This window comes from Xenopus tropicalis, chromosome 6 (assembly GCF_000004195.4).
Source record: "Xenopus tropicalis strain Nigerian chromosome 6, UCB_Xtro_10.0, whole genome shotgun sequence".
Classification (NCBI taxonomy): Eukaryota; Metazoa; Chordata; class Amphibia; order Anura; family Pipidae; genus Xenopus; species Xenopus tropicalis.
The window spans coordinates 107114949-107135646 of record NC_030682.2 but is presented as its reverse complement, the minus strand read 5'-3'; the positions used below and the strand labels follow the sequence as shown (position 1 = coordinate 107135646).

The 20698-nt window shown below is 38.8% G+C and overlaps 1 protein-coding gene across 4 annotated transcripts in view; it reads right to left on the bottom strand.

Annotated features, from left to right (window-relative positions):
- Positions 1-14026: 14026 nt before the first annotated feature.
- The window catches only part of lpin2 (lipin 2), a 59499-nt gene continuing 52827 nt past the window's right edge, over positions 14027-20698 (bottom strand). For 2 of the 4 annotated variants that reach the window (XM_012964909.3, XM_012964906.3), the window contains exons 17-20: positions 20510-20662; positions 17787-17901; positions 15823-15926; positions 14926-15304 (exon numbers count right to left, since the gene is read on the bottom strand). In XM_012964909.3, the coding sequence (XP_012820363.1) occupies positions 15160-15304; positions 15823-15926; positions 17787-17901; positions 20510-20662 (517 nt within the window). In that variant the 3' untranslated portion in view covers positions 14926-15159. 4 annotated transcript variants of the gene reach the window in all.

Below are 20698 nucleotides of genomic sequence, written 5' to 3'. Positions count from 1 at the left end.
CCCAACTAGACCAATTCAGGACCTGGCATGACATTACACAGTGCCTCCACAAAGGATCTGGGCACCTAATTCCTGCTTCCATGTTCTCATCCAGTTTGGGCTGCCACCTTCCCTGGAAAAATACACTGCCCTTCCTCTAATTTTCCATTTCATGCCTATTAAAATCATTGTCATCAAGCATTTTTTCTACTGGCCAGGTGGCAACCCTACTTCCAGTACTCACCTTGTACTTCCTGACTTCTTAACAATATCAGCCCATTCTCCAGCGTGTGTCTATCCCTTGCTGGTGACTTAAAGGAATAGTGTCATAGGAAAACATGTTTTTTTTCAAAACCCATCAGTTAATAGAGCTTCTCCAGCAGAATCCTGCATTGAAATATGTTTTTCAAACAAATTTTTTTTATATTTAATTTTAAAATTTCACATGGGGCTAGCCATTTCCTGTGACCTGTGCTCTGATAAACTTCAGTCACACTTTACTGCTGAGCTGCAAGTTGGAGTGTTGCCCCCCTCACTTTTCCCCCCAGCAGCCAATCAGCAGAACAATGGGAAGGGAGCAAGATAGCAGCTCCCAGTAGATATCAGAATAGCACTCAATAGTAAGAAATCCAAGTCCGGCTTGGGACGCCTCCAGTTACATGGGAGTAGGAGAAACAATAGGTTACCTAAAAGCAAATAAAAATTCAAATTCAAATTTTATTTGTCACATACACAGTCATACACATTATGATATGCAGTGAAATGCTTAGACGACTACTATTGACCTCAAATTAGAATAATATAGAATATAAGAAGTTAAGAATAAAAAGAATAAAATAAATGAAACACAATAATGTAATAATTGAAATGTATGTAGTGCAATGTAGAATCATGGCCAAATAGTTGGCATGATAATGTGCCGTTCAACTTCGCAGTGTGCGAAAAGTGCAAATGTGCAATTGTCCCACGTGTGCAAAATAAAAAGACTTAATCCCTAACAAAGCTCCCAAGGGTTCCTAGATCCATGGGATGTTATTATGATTGAGAGCTCGTATGGCCTGCGGGAAGAAGCTCCTTCTCAATCTCTCTATGTTGGCCTTCAGTGAGCGGAATCGCCTTCCTGACCGCAATAGATAGAACAGTCCATTGTCGGGATGGCTGAGGTCTTTCATTATCTTCCTGGCCTTGGTCCAGCAACGTTTGTTGTAGATCGATTGAAGGTCAGGGAGCTTGATACAGATGATGCGTTCAGCTAATCGTACTACCCTCTGTAGGGCTTGTCTGTGCTTTATGTTACTGTTCCCGAACCAGGTTGAGATGTTTCCCATCAGGATGCTCTCTATGGTGCAGGAATAGAAGTTCCTAAGCACCCTAGAGGGCGTCTGAGATGGTAGAGACGCTGCCTCGCCTTTCTCACCACGGTATTGATGTGACATGACCATGACAGGTCCTGCGTGATGTGAACACCGAGGTATCGAAAGCTATCTACTCTCTCCACTGGGCTCTTGTTGATGATGGGGGTCTGGTAGTTCCTCTCCTGCTTAGTACTAAAATCCACTATCAACTCCTTTGTTTTACTGAAATTCAGAAGGAGATTATTCCTCTGGCACCGGTTCACCAGTTCTAAGCGCTGGCTCCTTCTGAAAACTCAGACTCAGGCACAATGCACTGAGATAACTGCCTACTCACCAATATTACAACTAAAAAAATGCATTTGTTGGTTCAAGCATAAAATTTTAAATGGTAGAGTGAATTATTTGCTATGTAAAAATAAAAAGTACACCATAAAAATCATGACAGAGTCCTTTAAGTGCCATGAATGGGAATGAGGGTGTTAGCTCTTATTACTCCCTTACCATTTTATATATACTATTTGCTCTTTTGTTTGCAGAACCATTTAAGTTTGTCAAAAAAAAAACAATATTTATTTATTATTTAATAGACCTTTCCATAGTTGCCTTTTTATTGTTTACACAATACCAGCAAGCAGGCACAATTAGCCTTTCTTTCTTCTGCTGTATATCAGGAACATTCATTCTTAAAATGAAGGAGGTGTTTCTAACTTGTGCATTGCATAATTAACTTTACAGATTATGTGTGCCCTCTGGGGCTGGAAACACAGGCTTAAACATACTAAAGATGTCAGATGTGCTCCAGTGGCTGTGGGATTTATTTTTGTTTCTAAATGAAAGACTTTGCTGTGGGTAAATGTAAATAGTACTACAGTTGCCTATAAATGACCATAAAAATCTGATAATCTAAAGCAGTGTGCATGAGATGTTGACTGACGGATAAAATGTATGTACCGGTAATGCATGATCCCCTTTAGGGCCTTGGTTTCCATTGCTCAGTTATTTCAATGAAGTTGGAAAAAAGAAAAAATTATATATATATTATATGTAGAAAAAGGCTGAGGCACACACTTATAGGAATTACAACCTGGGTGCAAATCAGAGAAACAATATAAATATGTAAAAAATGCTGATGCACACCAGGAAAATTTTATCATTATTCATTTTATTTATATTGACGTTTCGGTCTTCAAGATGAGATCTGCTGAAAGAGATTGTGGAAAACCCTAGTGCGGCACAAAGCCATCGGTCATATTTATGAAAGGGTAATAATTTCCACAAGCAAACTGCACAGCTCCATTACATATAGAACTCTCGGGTGAATTCTGCCAAATGCCTGAGATAAATATGGCCCCATGTGATGGATATCACTATTTCATTCTGCCATGTGGGACTGTACTCAAGGAAACAGAAAGCAATGATTAATGCAGGGAAAATTGACCTTGTTCAGTTAATTCTGTGTTGGGGTGTGCTCCCATAGGTACAGATCCCCAGGCAAAACTAAATCAACACATAACTGACCTCTCTGTTGCACACCAGTAGAATAGAAATTGTACAGGATTTATTCAGTGCTACAGCATTTAAATGGTTACACCCTTTTTAGGAGGGACAGAGGAATTAAAAAAGGGTGGAGGGGTTTGTCTTTATGTAAAGTCAGATTTAAAGCAATGTGCTAAAGAAATAACCAGAGACAGCAATGGGGAGGGTGTTGAATCCCTTTGGGTAGAAATTTCAGCAGCAGCTACTATTGCAAATGGAGGAAGCCTCACAACTAGGTCAAGTTGTTTTTATGGGGGACTTTAATTATCCAGACATTGACTGGAGTAATGAAAAAGCTAGTAGGTTTGTAAATATGCTAAATGACAACTTTTTATTTCAGGCGGTTCAAGAACCTACTAGGAATGACTCTATTTTGGACCTGGTGATATCTAATAATAATGAACTCATCTCTAACATTTGTGTGGGTGAGCATTTGGGGAACAGTGATCACAACATGGTCTCCTTTGAGATAATGCTGCAGAGACAGCGCTATAAGGGAGTAACTAAAACGCTCAATTTTAGACGTGCAGACTTTGCCAGTATAAGGGCATCTCTGCAATGTGTCAACTGGGAAAGGCTTTTAATAGGGTTAGACACAGAAGGAAAATGGAACATCTTTAAAAAATTGCTTTGCAGGTATACACAACAGTATATTCCCCTTGTAAGCAAGGAGAGGCATCGCAAAGCAAAACCTTTATGGCTGAATAAAAGTGTTTTAGTGTTGAGGTTTGTAAGAAAAAACGTGCTTTTAAAACATTCAAGTTAGCTGGGACAGCAGAAACTTTCATCAGGTACAAGGTAGCAAATAAAGCATGCAAAAAAGCTATCAGGCAAGCTAAAATAGAAATGGAAAGGGATATTGCAGCTAGGAGTAAAAGGAATCCAAATTGATTTTTTAAATATGTGGGCCCTTATTATCACATGGGGTCACTTTGTTGATAAGAACAGGGAAAAAAACAGAAATTCTGAACTCTTAGTTTTCATTGGTCAACTGAGGAGCCAGATAATCAAGGCATCCATTTAAACAGACCCAGTTCTAGTAATATAACTACTGATTTATGGGGGACTTTAAATATAATCCAAAAACAGTGGTTACATATGCTTTTTGGCAATTAGTATCAATTTGGTAATCAGGCATAATGCATATTTTTAGATTGATACCATAGGGTCTGTCCTAATATTACTAACACTATTACTACATACTTCTGTTCATATTATGCAAACACATACTATGGCATTGTATAGAGAGACTGACATGCAGACAGTAATGATAAATCAAGTGGAATAATCTAATTCATATTTATTTTTAGGTACTAGCTTTAGTTATTATTAAGGAAATTAAATGAAAATAATTGCTTTATAATAATTGCTAAACAGAAAGTACTGTGTATATATTGTATACGTTTGGTAAAAGTGTTTGTGTTGAAGTTGGTAAGAAAAAAATGTGCTTTTAAAGCATTCATATACAAGGAAGCCAATAAAGCATGCAAAACAAAACAAAAATCAGGCAAGCTAAAATAGAGATGGAAATGGGTATTACAGGAAGCAGTAACATGAATCCAAAACTATTTTTTAAATATGTAAATAGTAATAAAATGAAGCAAGAAGGTGTGGGACCCTTATTATCACGGGGGGGGGTACGTTGGTTGATGAGAACGGGGAAAAAGCAGAAATTCTAAACTCTTATTTTTCATCTGTCTACACATGTAAGGAACCAGATAATGGAGTTTTCTCTTTTAATATACCCAGTTCTAGTAATTTAGCTACTGATGCATGGGTCACTAGGGAGGAAATTCAAAAGAGACTTGAACATGTAACTTAAACAAAGGTCCAGGACCAGATGGGATTCATCCCAGGGAATTACACGAGCTTAGCACTGTGATTGCCAAACCTCTTCACATAATTTTTCAGGATTCACTGAGGTCTGGCATGGTGCCGAGAGACTGGCAAATTGCTAATGGAGTTCTGTTATTCAAAAAGGGATGCCGTTCTCAGCCTGAAAACTATAGGCCTGTTAGTCTGACATCAGTAGTAGGAAAACTTTCTGTGAGTTATATACTAAATGGTAGTTTGTTGGGGGGATCCTTAATTGAAAAGGATCTGGGGATTTTTCTGGATAACAAGTTGTCTAATTCCAGGCAGTGTCATTCAGTGGCTACTAAAGCAAATAAAGTGTATAAAAAAGGGCATTGACTCAAGGGATGAAAACATAATTTTGCCCCTTTATAGGTCCCTGGTAAGGCCTCACCTTGAGTATGCAGTGCAGTTTTGGGCTCCAGTCCTTAAGAAGGATATTAATGAGCTGGAGAGAGTGCAGAGACTGCAACTAAACTGGTAAAGGGGATGGAAGGTTTAAACTATGAGGTTAGACTGTCGAGGTTGGGGTTGTTTTCTCTGGAAAAAAAGGAGCTTGCGAGGGGACATGATTACTCTGTACAAGTACATTAGAGGGGATTATAGGCAGATATGGGGATGTTTCTATTTTTGCTGATGATACTAAATTGTGCAAAACTATTACTATTTTTTCCCCTAAAAACAATCAACGCACCGGAGGCCACCCCTTTAGATTAGAGGAACGGAGCTTCCATTTGAAGTAGCGTAGGTGGTTTTTCACAGTGAGGGCAGTGAGGTTGGGGAATGCCCTTCCTAGTGATGTGGTAATGGCAGATTCAGTTAATGCCTTTAAGAGGGGCCGGGATGAGTTCTTGAACAATCAGAATATCCAAGGCTATTGTGATACTAATATCTACAGTTAGTATTAATGTTGGTATATAGGGTTTATGTATGTGAGTGTATAAATAGGTCAGTATAGATTTGGGTGTGTGTGGGTTCACTTGGAAGGGTTGAACTTGATGTACTCTTTGTAACTGTGTAACAGTCTTTAAATTGCAAAGTTAGGGACGCAATGCTGTAACCTAGGGAATATGACAATTCTAGTCATCCTTCAGTATATGTAATGCCCCACCATATTGTTGAGCAGCACACTGAATTTGTACATAATGCTCAGTCTTGCCTACAAGAGAAAGGCAAATAATTTAAATATCAAAAAAAGACCAGTTGAATAGTTTGAATAGTTTCTAATAATAGGACATTTTATAACTAGAAGTGAACCCTTTAAGCTGCACTTGACCTGTCATATTGCTATCCTTTTGTCTCCCCCTACAACTTTCTTAGTAATTCCTAGAATGCCTTGTGTTTTGCCACCTTATTATCTCAATGGCCCTAATCTTCTAAAGCTTCTGCAATCTCAGTTTGTTTCTGCACATACCATTGAAGACATTCTATTGTTGTATATAGTACCTGCCTAGATGAATAAATATGAATTTTTGGTCATACCACACAACCATAGAGTATTTAAAGGGGACCTGTCACCCTAAAAAATAATTACAAATTGTTTTCTATTGTGTTTGTCAAGCAAAATAAACTTCAATTACACTATATAAATTATTAAAACTTATTTCCTTCAGCACTTGAATTCACAATTGCAGATAACAGGCAGGCTCCATTTTGTGGACACTGTTGTTAAGGCAAGCTGTGTATCCTGCTAAAATCTTGTTTCTGTGCCAGTATGGGGGACCTGATACCCATATCCATGCACTGGTTACACAATTAGATGGTGAGGAGGGAGGGGGAATGTGAGCAGTGCAGTGACATGTAAGAAGTTCTGAATTGATAGTGAAAGTAACTGTCTGCCCCACCCCTATGCCTAAGGCATAGAGGCGGGGCAGACAATATATGATTGACAGCTGGGACTTTTAAATGCTTATATAATGGGTATGGATGTGTTAATAAAAAATGAATTTGGGTTTCGTGGTTTAATTTGAAAAGGACTTTTATTATACAGCTTATACAGTCTGGGTGACAGGTCCACTTTAAGTTTACCGGTCCTGACAAGCAAATCTCTTTGGTAAATCCTAAGCACTGGCATCATGTGGAATTGTGCAGCTTTGTTTCTGATTCCATGCTAACATGAAGCTTTCAGCATCTGCTAACCAGATGGATGGTTATAAGACTGTTCCTGAGTATTTATACAGTATATATAACATTGAGTCATTAATATGAAGACTGCTATCTTGCAAATACGGTCATTAGTAAAAAGATCAATGTCAGACGGGCCATGCACATAAAGACAGCAGTCAGATTCTTGGTTGGGATATGATCATCATTATAGATTGTACCATTGTTAGACCTGTACAGATGTAAAAATGCCTGACAACCATAGCATGATCTCTGCCCAGTTCATTTGCCAAACACACACAAACAGGTTATCATACAAAACCCCTTATGTAGTGATAGGATCTGTGAGGCCAGATTTAGACACAGCTTCAGTATCCTTATTACCAGTATGGTAGGGTGCTAGAAACTACAGAACTTGCCAGCCCTCCAAACTAAGGCACTGTCAACATGGATGAACATTTATTTGGTGTGCTGTTTCTCTTCATCTAAATCCGAACCTTTTTCCCCCGTGAGCAATATTTAAAAAAATTTTTTAAAAAAAGTTGGGGAACAACTCCAGCATAAAAAAAAAATCCACGGGGGTGACCAATAAGGGCTGTGAGTGTGGACTGGTGGCCTACTGGAGGCTTTGTTTTTCAGTATACCTGTTTTTTATGCCTCCAAGCCAGTAATTCAAAAAATAAGCACCTGCTTTGAGGCCACTGAGAACAACATCCAAAGGGTTGGAGAACAACATGTTGCCACTGCTTGGGGATCACTGGCCTAAAGGGAAGGAACCATATTTAAAAAACATCTTAGTTCTGGAAAAAACACAGATCTGACCTACTGAAAAGTAGTGGACAACATGCTGAAGACATACCAGCTGTTAATTGCAGAGTTCAGGGTTCCATGACTTAATGGCAGTTTGTCATGTACCCATGACAGTCTCCATTTTATCAAGGGTTCCATAGGACCTCAATAAAGCCTTCACCATGTGCGATACCAATCACTTTCTTAGTCTTTGTGTCGTAATCAAGTAATTTCTGTATTTGTTAAGTATTCCTGGATCTCTATATATAAATTGCTTCCCTTTATTCCACCTATTCTTAGTTATCTTCTGCTCATTAAATCATTTCTCAAACAGGAAAATGAGTAATTCCTACTTGTTTTACATTTCCTATGTTGCCATAATAGATTATTTGGCCACTGAAAAACAGTGGAAACTAATAGGATGCCAACCTTGCAGTCTTTAGCTGCATAAAACAGTCCTGCATGTTATCAATGGAAAAGTAGATTTAATGCAGACTATATGTATCCAATAACTTTTACCTTGGACACCAGTACAGACAGTACTTGAACTGAGTCTCCCATAGACTCCAATTTTTAAAAAAAATATTCTAATCTTTAGAAATTATTCCCTTTTCTCTGTAATAATATAACAGTACCTTGTACTTGATTCAAACTAAGATATAATTAATCCTTATTGGAAGCAAAACAATCCAATTAGGTTTATTTAATGTATAAATGATTTTTTAGTAAACTTAAAGCATGGGGATCCAAACTACAGAAGGATCCCTTATCCAGAAGACCCCAGGTCCTGAGCATTCTGGATAACAGGTTCCATACCTGAATAGGCCTCTTTACCAACAGTTTCTGGTTTCAACCACTTTAAAATCACTTCTGCTGAACAGCTTAATGCCCATAATGCATAGATTTACCTAAGTATATGGCCTGTAGGGACCCAAAAAGGCAAATAGTGCCAATGACTTTGCATGGTTTGAAACAATTCAGCTTCTGCAAACACAGTACCGTGTCAGCATATTATGTGGCATAGCACTGCACAACAGAGCAGATTCTATATTCTCCCACATTATTTTATATCATCCACACCATTTCTCTGCTACCATTCTCTACATTTTCTCTATTTGCTTCTTTTTCTGCTTCTCCTGTTCTCTATACCCCTTTCTGATGCCTCCATCTGTATAAACACTTCTACATCTTTTCTCTCCTTCTCTCCCAGCAATCTTTTCTCCCTTTAAATCTTCTATATGCCCTTTTTCCTTGTGCTTTTTTAACCTCTCCATTTTATTTGCATGCAGAAGTGGAGAGGAGCAAAAGAAAACTTCGGTATTACAATAAAAAAGTTCAGGGATTCAAAACTCTTGTATTCCCCCTGGAGGGAAGCAATTTCACAGAAAGAAAGAACTGGAGGTATGGCATCCCTCCCCTATTCCAGCAGTACAGACTTATTCCCTGCCAAATAATAAATGTTTGTTAACCACTTCTCATTCCGGCTCTATATATGAAGTGTGTCTGGATTACAGACCCTTCTTTGTGAGACTCCAAAACCTAGCACCAAGAAAAAACCCAGTTGGCCCCAGCAGGCCAGACAAGAACCGCCCAGGGTGCTTCCGCAATGTGCCGGTGTCCCTCCCCCGACGCACCACAGGTGAGTTTCATTTAGGAGCGGGGGTCGTAGAGTGTTGGGGGCTCCTGGGGGGGAGGTGGATGTGAAGGCAGCGGGGGCCATTGGGGGTGCAGGAGCCCCTGAATCAGAAGCCCCAGTGGACCCTGCACCTCCCAGTCCGAACCTGGACCCAGTAATTTAAATCCAGACAAGAGACTGTCAAAGTAGGAGCATAGATCTCAAGATGACACAGCTTTGCAGTTTATAGAGACACACCATTTTCCCTAAAAACACAATAACTTTTCAAAGTAACAACATAGAAGTGCTGATTGATCTGAGGAAAAATGGCATTGAGAATATCCTTATGTAGGTGGGCATGCATTCCAGCTAAGAATTTATAATTCATGACTGCAAAGACAATTTAAATGTGATGTGATGGAGTGATATGGACACATGGCCAATATTATGTGGAGAAGGATGGCATGAAATGAAAACCTGGATTGCGGAGTTTTTCAACTTTAGAAGAATCATGCCCCTTTGCCTTCTCAATAATCTTAGCTATGTACTATGGGAAGTGCCTTAAAGAATAAGACTATAGGTTCAAGCTATGTTATACGAGTACCAGTGCCATTCATGAAAGTTACTTGTGTCCAAACATGCTCCTTGCGTACTTGCTGGTACTTGTGGGAGCACCAATGTGCCATCAGCCTTCTATGATAAATAATGTGCAACTACCGGAAGAATCAAAAGTTCTAGGGGTCCACTAGATGCTAATAACTTGCAGCAAGCAAATTGCATGCTAGAATTGTAACCATGCGTAGTGGTGTGGCAGAAATGATATTATTCCCACTCTAAAAAGTTAGCCGTAACTTGTATGTAATTCAGGCAAACGCACATATTAACTGCATCACATTCATTTGTGGTGGACTCAACTTGGCACAAAGATTGAATGGCCCTTACATGGGAATGCCAAGAATTCCCCCCAATAGGAACTGCAATTTGTAGCCAAGGGATGGAAATGTAGACTGATCTGCTTGTTACCATTGTGGCACTTGCCACAAACAAAATGGATGCTATTAGGCACTACACCCCTACTCTAGGATCACGTGACCACTAATATAATTGCTATGCGATTACTAGGAGAAAAATACCCATCTCTTGGTACAAAGGTTGGGGAACAAAAGGTACTCTAGTATGTTAGCATAAATGAGGGTAAAATAGATAATGAAAGAATCAATCCAAGCAAACACCTATACATTTAAGTAAAATACAGATGTATAAGGACTGGAATTTAAAAAATGCTGCACTACTTTCTATGAGTTGATTAATCCACAGGCAGCAGCACATTTTCCAATAACTGGGGGGTTTTAGAAAAAAAAGTGAGAAGAGGAATTTTCTGTGGGAGAAGGTAGGATGCGTGAGAGTACAACTGACATAGCAGTACAGTATTGACTCTGGGGAAGAACCTTGGGAGATTGCATGCAACTGCCTGTTACTTGCTGCTGCCTTAATACATCAACTTCTTATCCTTTGTTGCTATCATATTTTCATTGCAGGGGGTCATATTCCTGTTAAATGTCTTCCAGTCAGCATGTGTTCTTAGTTCTAGGAAGCACAACCTTGCCAAACATTTTATTAGCTGATCAGTAATAGGCCCTAGTTGGTGTTCTGAGAACATCTGTTCCTAGTAACATTTAAAAGGAATAAGCCACATATAGGTACACTGCCTCCTGTACAATAAACATCAATGGTTTTATCTGATTCCAACTCATTTCCTTGTTGCATTTTAAAGTCCATAGGATTTGGTACCATTTGATACAATTGTTTGAACAAGAATGTTACTTTTTAACACTTAACTGATTGCATGGTCTGTCTGTCTAACTATCCATCTTTATGAGTGCCACTTCTGCCATCCACTGGTTATAATACCCAATTATTAAAAAACCAACACAAAATACCAGAAGGAAATCACTGTGTGGCTGTTCATGCCAGGGCCTCCCAAACCCTCAGTCCCACTTGTCGCCGTTAAAGCAATTCTGAGGATCACATGGCACTGGGAAATGACCTCTCTCACACAATTACCAACAATTCAACTTATTAGAAATGAAAAGCAACAAAGTGCAACACACTGTATATGATTGGAGAATACCATCTAGGTAGGCTGGGACAATGTTGAGGTGAAAAGTTTTGGGCAATATTATTTACGTTGCACTCAATGTTATCATAAAACAGATGTCTGGATGTTAGAGAAAGTTGAGTTTGCAACAAATCACTTGAGCAAAAAACTCTGTGCTATTCTACAGATGTTCCAAGTGTCACCACATTGGCTTGATATGAGAAATGCTTCGGCGATGAGCTTCATGGGATTTAGTTCAACAGATCTCATGTGGATCCTGCCCAGGGCCAAGTATACATCTCAAGTCATAGACACTTTGGTGCCTTAAGCCACTCCCAGGCCAAAATAAGCCCACAATCTGCCATATACAGTATTTCCCAGAATTAAAGGAGAAGGAAAGTTTAAAACTAAGTAAGCCTTATCAGAAAGTTGAATTAAATTCAGCCATAAACACTTCCTGTACTGCTGCTAAAAGTCCTCAGTGAAAAGAAACACTTTATTCCCTTTCTTCTATTCTTTACACATGAGCTTCTGTGTCAGACTTCCTTCTCTCAGCAAAAACCTTTAAGAGCACGGCCCAAGCCTGTGCAGCTTTATCCTCTCTCCCCCTTTCCCTTCCCCTCAGCAGTGAGAGACGAGCCAACAGGAGAGATGCAAGCAGGGAAGTTGCGCCAGACCATAACTAAACTTGGCAGCTACTATCTTAAACAAACAGAGAGAGCTTCTAGGGCTGTTTACTCAGATATAGTAAAGTTTTCTGCAGAATACATATAGTGCTGTAGCTCGCACTATTGTTGTTAATCTATTGGCAATAAACTGCCTCAGTAGCTTTCCTTCTCCCTTAAATGGCACAGTGAGTGCCTCTTACACCCCTGCACAGTCAGGGAAAGGAGGCAGCAGGAAGTGGAACAGATGGGTGGGACAAGTAGAGTTTTGGGGAGTCTCTCAATACTTCTCTATAATTAGAGGAGTATAATGCACTCAACACATACTGTTTTTACACAGTATGCCTCCTTTAATGTTGCGTTACTCTTTCTATGTCAAAAATTGCTTTTCCACTTGGGAAATATTTATACTTAGTAACCCTTTAAACAGATGTTAAAGGAATAATCCAGAATGAAAGAAAGCAAAGAAGACAGAAAATAGGACAACACTACTGAGTTTCTTAAGCAGATGAAACCTGAAGGCAATTCACAAGTAAAAACACAAGCAGACAGGGAAATTATGTTTCTGTTGCTTAGTTCATATAAGGCCATTGAATGAATCTATAGTATCAGTTTCAGGAAACGTAAACAACCCAGTTTGCTGTAGGATGAAACAATAGATGAGAAACCACATACACAGTTGAGCAAAACTATTCAGACGCTTGACCAATTCTCTCATTTTATGGAATAACAAATCCGACACAGAAATTTGGTTTATTTGTCATATCCTCATTTAAAGCACTAAAACTCAAATTTACTTTTTCTTTGTGCCTTATTGTTTTATGTAAAAGCAAATAGACTGAAAAATGCTATGTGAACAGTATCAGCCTTCACGGATACTCTGCAGAGCCAAGTTTTGCAGCAATAATAGTGTTTGGGATAAATATGTAGCAGCGTTGCATACTGGTCAGGAGGGATTCTGGTCCATTCGTTCAAGCAGATTTTCTCCATGTCTTTATGCAGTTAATTGTGGATCAGGGCTGTGACAAAAAAGCAGATGGCAGCCAACCACCTACTCCCAACACTAACTGGTACCTATAATCCCCACACCTGACTTCACCAAAGAGATGGGGCAAAGCAGGCATGAGTGTATGAATATAAATTGCCAGAGGAGGAAGTGGGGTATAGTAAGTTCATTGGTTTGGGTGGGTGGAAGGAAGGAAGAGTTTGGCATTTATGGGTCCCACAACCCACAAAGGATGTGTGGATGCCAGCCTGAACCCAAGGGTTCCACATGTTTTGGGCCGACCCAGGCATCTCTATGACATTGTAGAACATTCACCATTTTGTCCTTGATTCACTTCACTGTTTCTTGGGTTTGGGATCATTGCCTAGCATTAACAGGAACTTTCATCCAAGTGTCCATATATTAGCTTTGGACCTGGGGTTTTCCTGGTTAAGGGCAATTACACTAAAAAACACATAACATAAAAGAAACATTTTACCACTTACATGGAATCATTCAGTTTAGTTAGGATCAAATACATGGTACTATTTTATTATTACACAGAAAATGAAAATCATTTTTAAAAATTAGAATTATTCACTTTAAATGGACTTTACAGAAGATGGCCCTTCTGTAATCAGAATCAGGTTTATGGATAAGGGTGCCCTTACCTGTACAGCATAACATAACATATTTGTGTATTTTGCAACTTCCTCAAGTATCTTAGAAACAGAAAAATAAATGTCCTACAATGGCCCGGTCATAACACTGATTCCTCAGACTTTATACTCAGTAGGGGGCATTACATAACACTGACAGATGTAGGATCAGAAATGGAGTAAATGCCACAGAAGTATGAAGTTTCCTTTTTATGAGAATGCCAAAAGATAAGTGATGGAGCAACTACACATTATCATGGCTGGTAGGCTGTGTTCCATACTGTGCTAAGAGGGCTGTGCCCTATGTTATGCTGGACAAGCAAAGGTAATGCAATCCATTCTTACAGATAATAAATCAATGAAAAGCAAAATAAAGTCTTAAACGATGTTAGGTAAAATACTTCAACACTTTATTTGGAGAGTGTTTTATATACTACAAATAAATACTTGCTTCATCTCTTAAAACACAAACACCTTTAGTTAATGCTGGATTTATACATTGCACGATACCTGTAATACTTGGGCTCTTATCTTACCAGAGACAGAGAGATTGTGTCGCTCAGAGGAATATCAAGCTTTGGCTGAATGAATATTAGCTGGCTGATTCTGATAGCTAGCACACATGATAAGGAAGCACCTTCCTTACACAGGGGAAAGGCCAGTGTTTAAAATGACAATAAGAAAATCTATTGGAATTTGTTACCATGGGATGGAAAGTGAAAGCAAGGTTATCGGCATAAGCAAAAGACTTGGCATGAAGCAAACTGTTTGGAAAGAAAATTATTTTATAGACTTCTGTCTAGAGTGAACTAAACAGGATCCTAAAATGAAAGTGCTCTATAATAATAAAGCATGTTTGAGTAGCTTGAAATGCAAAACTGCATGTAAAATAAATTACCATATTGTATATTTGCACATTGTCACAGAGAGTTAACGAAAACAAAAAACATAAGAGAAATGAACAGGAAGTACTATTTTTTTTCTCCTACTATATACAAAAGTCTTTATGAGTTGGGAGATCTGCAACATATTGCCCTGCAATGCGCAGCAGACACCCCCAGCTTGAAAAAGGTTGATCATAACTGAGCAAACATAATGAGAAAATATCCCCCAAGGTTGTCAGCCATGATACCCTCCAGCTGGAGCAAACTACAACTCCCAGAATGGACTGAAGTAGCTGACAGCAGCAGGAGGTGGTGATTGTGACATCCCTGCATTAAACAGTGGTAGTTATTAATTTGCTTTGAAAGATTAAAATAGGTTTCACATCATTCACAAAAAAACCCATTTACAATGAATTAAGATATTTTACTAAAATAAAATGACATTTTACATGTTTCCCTGAATATAGCAAAAGTATGCAATATGTTTACTGGCTATAAATTACAAACTGAATGTAAAACAATGCTTGAAAGAGGCATTCCCGTAAATGCCTGGTATTCACAGCAGTAATACTCCGGGTACGAAACTGTCGGCAGAAATGATTGCACCCAACAGTTCCACAACAGTTTATTAAAGAAGTTACGTCAAGTCAGCCATGTTTAATTCTGGCACGGGTTCTCTCCAGTAACAGAAAGAACTGAAATCAGGGCACAAGAAAGCAGAGTTCTGTTCTTTATCCAGCAACGGAAAGACATGTTCCACCAACTCACTTAATCGGCTATACCTGGAGAAATGAGAGAGATGCAACATTAATGGCAGGGACATCACAATGAAACAAAGGGGAATTTTTCATGGAAATAAGCATGGAAATGTTACACAGAATCAAGCAGTCCAAGACTCTCCCCGCAAGGACAAATTTTGGCGGAGGGAGGGGTAATCTCAGTGTGGGCCCCCTGTCACAGTGGGTTCTGCTGGTTCTATAGTTATACTGCTGAACTCATACAGCGGTACTGATACAATGGAGCCATGACATGTATACTCAGAGAAAGCAGCAAAGGAATAGTAATAGACAATCACAAAATAAAATAAAGATTTTTTTTGGTTTCTTTGTTTAGACATTCCTGTAATTGTTTCTCTGCTTGTTCCCTTTAATTCTTGCTAGGAAATATTGTAGCCTAAAAATTGACTTTTTCTGTAACCAGCACGTGAGATGACATTGGGCCCATGAATTACGGCAAATGATATTGTGTAATGCTCTATTTTTGTGACACTGCACTGAGTTAGAAGGAAAAGGGCTCTTACGATGTCTTGTTCCCCTTGGTTCTCTCCTGTATCAGCTCTCCTTTTGGGTTCACAGTAAATATTCGGCAGTCTGGTACTCCTACTTTCATATAAGCAAACACATCCTAAAATGTAAAAAAGTGTGCCTTTAAGTGAATAAATTCTACACATACACAAATAAACCACACATTATCGCTGTATATAGACAATGAGTCAAAGGACAAAATAAGTATTTTAACTGCATCCAAAATCCTTTGCTTAAAGGCAATATTAGAAATAATAAATAATGGCTAAATTGCAGAAGTGTTGAACAGTGGAGGCCGTGGCTGATTCTCTCATTCTGGGGCCTCAGGAAACCATGAGTCATGTGGAAATGTCTTTAGCACGCAGGAGCTGGGAGACATCACAACTTCCATGAGGATTCCTTTCTCTTGATTAACTTTGGCTTTCCTCCACTTTTGTTAAACATGAAATAGGAGTATAATGGGAACTGAGTTACAAACAACTTTCAGGGAGCGCCAAGGAAAGGACACTCTGCATTCACACAAGTGAATGAGCCCCACTTATTACACAGGGAGACAAATGTATTTAGTGTTAGAGTTATCATGTAAATATGTCACATGATAATAGGCACCAATCAGAATAGAAAGTGTATCACATAGAGGGCCTACTTTAGGGCTCTGGTACACGGGGAGATTAGTCGCCCGCGACAAATCTCCCTTGTTGCGGACGACTAATCTCTCCGATATGACATCCCACCAGCGAAAATGTAAATCACCGTTGGGATGGCATATGCAGCGGTGTGATTTGCGGAAATTGCCAATTTACATTTTCGCCGGTGGGATGTCATATTGGGGAGATTACTCGCCCGCAACAAGGGAGATTTGTTGCGGGCTCTGGTAATCTCCCGTGTACCAGAGCCCTTAGGCACTATGTTGTCTGATAGGAAACATCACGGGTAGCACTTTAATCAACATGAAGGCAACATTTGAAGGGGTTGTTCACCTTTAAATTAACCTTTAGTATATTGTAGAGAGTAATATTCTGAGATAATTTGCAATTGGTCTTCATTTCTTATTATTTGTTTTTTTTTTTTTTTTTTTAGTCATTTCATTTTTTTTTCAGCAGCTCTCAAGATTCAAATTTTAGCAGTTATCTGGTTGTTAGGATCCAAATTACCTTAGTAACCAGAATGTGGTTTGAATGAGAGACTGGTATATGAAAAGGACAGGATCTGAATATGAAAATAAGCTATAAAAAATAACAATAACGAAAAATTGTAGCTTCACAGACCAATAGCTTTTTAGCTGCTGGAGTCAGTGACCCCCATCTGAAAGCTGGAAAGAGTCAGAAGAAGGCGGCAAATAATTTAAAAACTTTAAAATAATAAGTAATGAAGACCAATTGAAAAGTTGCTTAGAATTTGCCATTGTATAACACATAGAGGTGAAAAACCCCTTTGAGTGAGGGGCCAGAAGTGTGTATGGGAAGGGGGGCAAATATATTTTGCATTGTATAGGATGTTTTCAATACAAGACTGAGCGATATGCCTATGATTAAGGAGCTCAAGTCTGAAAGCTATCAGGCATTTTTAGCCCTTCTTTGCCTTAAGCCTTTTGATGCTTTAACACAGCAGAATATAAAAATGTCCTTACATTAATTTGACCAATGTCAGGTGTTCAATGGAGGACCCAAAAACCAACAGCCATGAGAAATCAAGTAACACACTGAGTTGTAAAGTACAAACGGCAACAGTTAGGGCCTACTAGGTCCCTTTATCAAGCAGAGTGCCTGGTTTCCATACAGTTTTGCAGTACCCCTCCAAGATGGCACATTCCCAGAAGTGAAGCACAACCTGAAGTGACAGTGTGGATGGAGTAGTACTTTTTGTGGCTGAACTATGGTGTAACGAGCAATAATAAAGCAGCAGCAAATATATAAGTAGTAAAAGAAGAATACCACTATAGTATACTACATATACTTACATTCGGTCTATTTCCGAAAGCAGCATAAAATGGTTGCCGGTTAGGAGCAAACAAGTTTTTAATGTCATTGAGGCACTCAATCTTGAACTTCTCAGGCTTCTTTTCAATAACTTCCCTAAAAATGAAAATAATGTATAATATCATAAAAACATTCAAAATTTCTATATAACATAATATCTATATAAAATCGAATATCTCTACCTTCTAATAAAACTCTTGGCTAGAGCTAGAGTTCTTATCACAAAGCGTAAAATAAATTCCAGAAAAAAATGTCACCTGCCTAAAAAAAAGTGTTGCCATCTTAATTTTTTGCAGCAAGTAAGCAGCAGAACGGTAGTGGCTGGGGTGGAGAGGGATGTGGGCAGGTGGCAGGGCCTAACAGTCAGGGCCCACCGGGATTTTTCTTGGTAAGCCAGTCCAAACCCTGTATGGGCCCAACAACCTTTTTAAAAAAAAGGTAAAGTAATCCTTCCCTAGAAAAGTAGTTTGTTCTTAATAGATGATTAAAAAGCTTTATGAATCTGCCTTATAACCCACTGGTGCCATTGTGACTTTAAAATATTATAATCTCAGGTTTACTCTGCTCTCTCTGCAATGCCCTTTTCCACCCACATTTGCCTCCGATTCCACTGAATTGTACAGCAGTGCAGAATGTGATAGTACTATGAAAATAAAGGATGATACTAATTTATCAGAAATTGTTGAATCATTTAGAAATGCAAACCAACAAGGAGAAGTTAAACAGTGTAGAACAGTAGTAAGGTCTTACAAGAATACATTCTAACTTTGTTCCACTTCTGGTCTTTGTTGTAATATTCCCTTCCCTTTTCTTTTTTCCCTCTTCTTCTTTTCTGCTTTGGTCTTGCCTTATATCTTTAATACTTTCCCCCCACCCCATTATTTTACATACTCTAACTCAGGTGTCCACAATCTTTTTTACCCATGAGCCACTATCAAATGTAAAAAGAATTAGGGAGCAAGACAAGCATAAAAAAAAAGTTTCCGGGGTGCCAAATAAGGGCTGTAATTGGCTAATTGGTAGTCCCTAGGTGTACTCGCAACACAAGGTTCTGTTTGGTTTTTATGCAACCAAAACTTTCCTCCAAACTAAGAATTCAGAAATAAGTATCTGCTTTGAGGCCCATGGGAACAACGTAGAAGAAGTTGGTGAACAACATGTTGCTCACAAGCCACTGGTTGGGGATCAGTGCGCTAGATATTTTGAGGTCTGCTTTTGTCATTTCTCTAATGCCTATTTCTTGTTTTTGGCAAATGTGGTAAGTGCTGTGCTAACTATGACCTCTACCTACATATGATGCCTAACATGTTACTACACTAATAATATATGCAAGGTGTTACACAGCCAGACCAATACATATAATAAAATTGCTCTGCTATCTGTCAGAATAGAAGCAGAGTAGAAGAACAAATGTAAAGCTGAAGAAAATGTTTGTGTGGGAGCAAGATGCTTGGTGTGGCAGGACAGATGCTGAGAATCATTTAATACACAAAGATGAAAGAGCAGGCAGCTGTGGCTGGTATTTGTAGCATGATGGGAGTGTAGAGTTGAAGGGGAGTAGGCCAGCACTACAGTCATGTGGATTTGGGAGAGATGAGGTAGCTCTGGTCAGTTATTGTACTGGGCAGAGTTTGTTAAGATGGTTTGAATGGCTGAGATAGGAGGTGTTTGTTAAAGGAACAGTAACACCAGAAAATGAAAGTGTATAAAAGTAACTAAAATATAATGTGCTGCTGTCCTGCACTGGTAAAAGTTGTCTGTTTACTTCAGAAAGTCTACTATAATTTATATAAATAAGCTGCTATGTAGCCATGGGGGCAGCCATTCAAAGGAGAAAAGGCACAGGCACATTGCAGATAACAGATAAAACACTATTGTATTCTACAGAACTTATCTGTTATCTGCTATGTAACCTGTGCCTTTTCTCCTTTTTTCCAGCTTGAATGGCTGCCCCCGTGGCTACACAGCAGCTTATTATATAAATTATAGTAGTGTTACTGTAGCAAACACACCAGTTTTTACCAGTGCAGGGCAACAGTACATTACATTTTTATTACTTTAAAGCTCTTTAATTTTTTGGTGTTACTGTTCCTTTAACATTATTTGCTAACAGAGGGGAATTTTACCTTTAAGTCTAACGGCTTAATCTTAGCAACCTCTTTATTCAAATACTCTAAACTTTTTTTTAAATTATTTTCCTTTATCTATTGCTTCTTTATAACTTGCAACTGAAAATTCTATATGGTTTATATGGTATATGCCCAAAAAAAGTATTGTTCCATAAAGGTGAACTACCCCTTTGAATTGGACTAGAGCTGGCCATACAATAGCATATAAAAGCTGCCAACTTAGTGATGAAGTCTGCAACTTATTGGTCCTGAAGAGTTGTAATGGCGCATTGATGCGGTTTTTATACAGCGGGTACAAAAGGCCCCATTGGATGATCGGATTGTTAGCCCTAGGCCACAACTGGATTTGGCTGATCTGGCATAACACATAGGTGGCCATATTGGGCCCAAATCTGTATATTTGTTAACCTTGCTAGCTAAGGAGATCTGGCTGTGCATGGCTAACTTAATTGTCAATAATAAAATAAAAAGTTATAAAAGAAGAAAATTTAAATCACCGACTATCAAACACAACTCTAAATTTTCCTAAGTTAATTAACAGTTAATTAAAAAAAGAATTAAATAAGACCTCATACCTGTGGAATGCTGAGAAGAGGCTGCTTGGAGACAGCAGCAATGGTCCTCTAGGAAGTATAGTGCCTTTGTCATTCACCCAGTGCAAATACCCTCTGGTCATATCTGCCATCCCAATGGCACGAGCTGAGCAATAGAGAAATTTGTATCCATTCCTAAAAATCAAAATATGACAGTGGTTGCATATAACA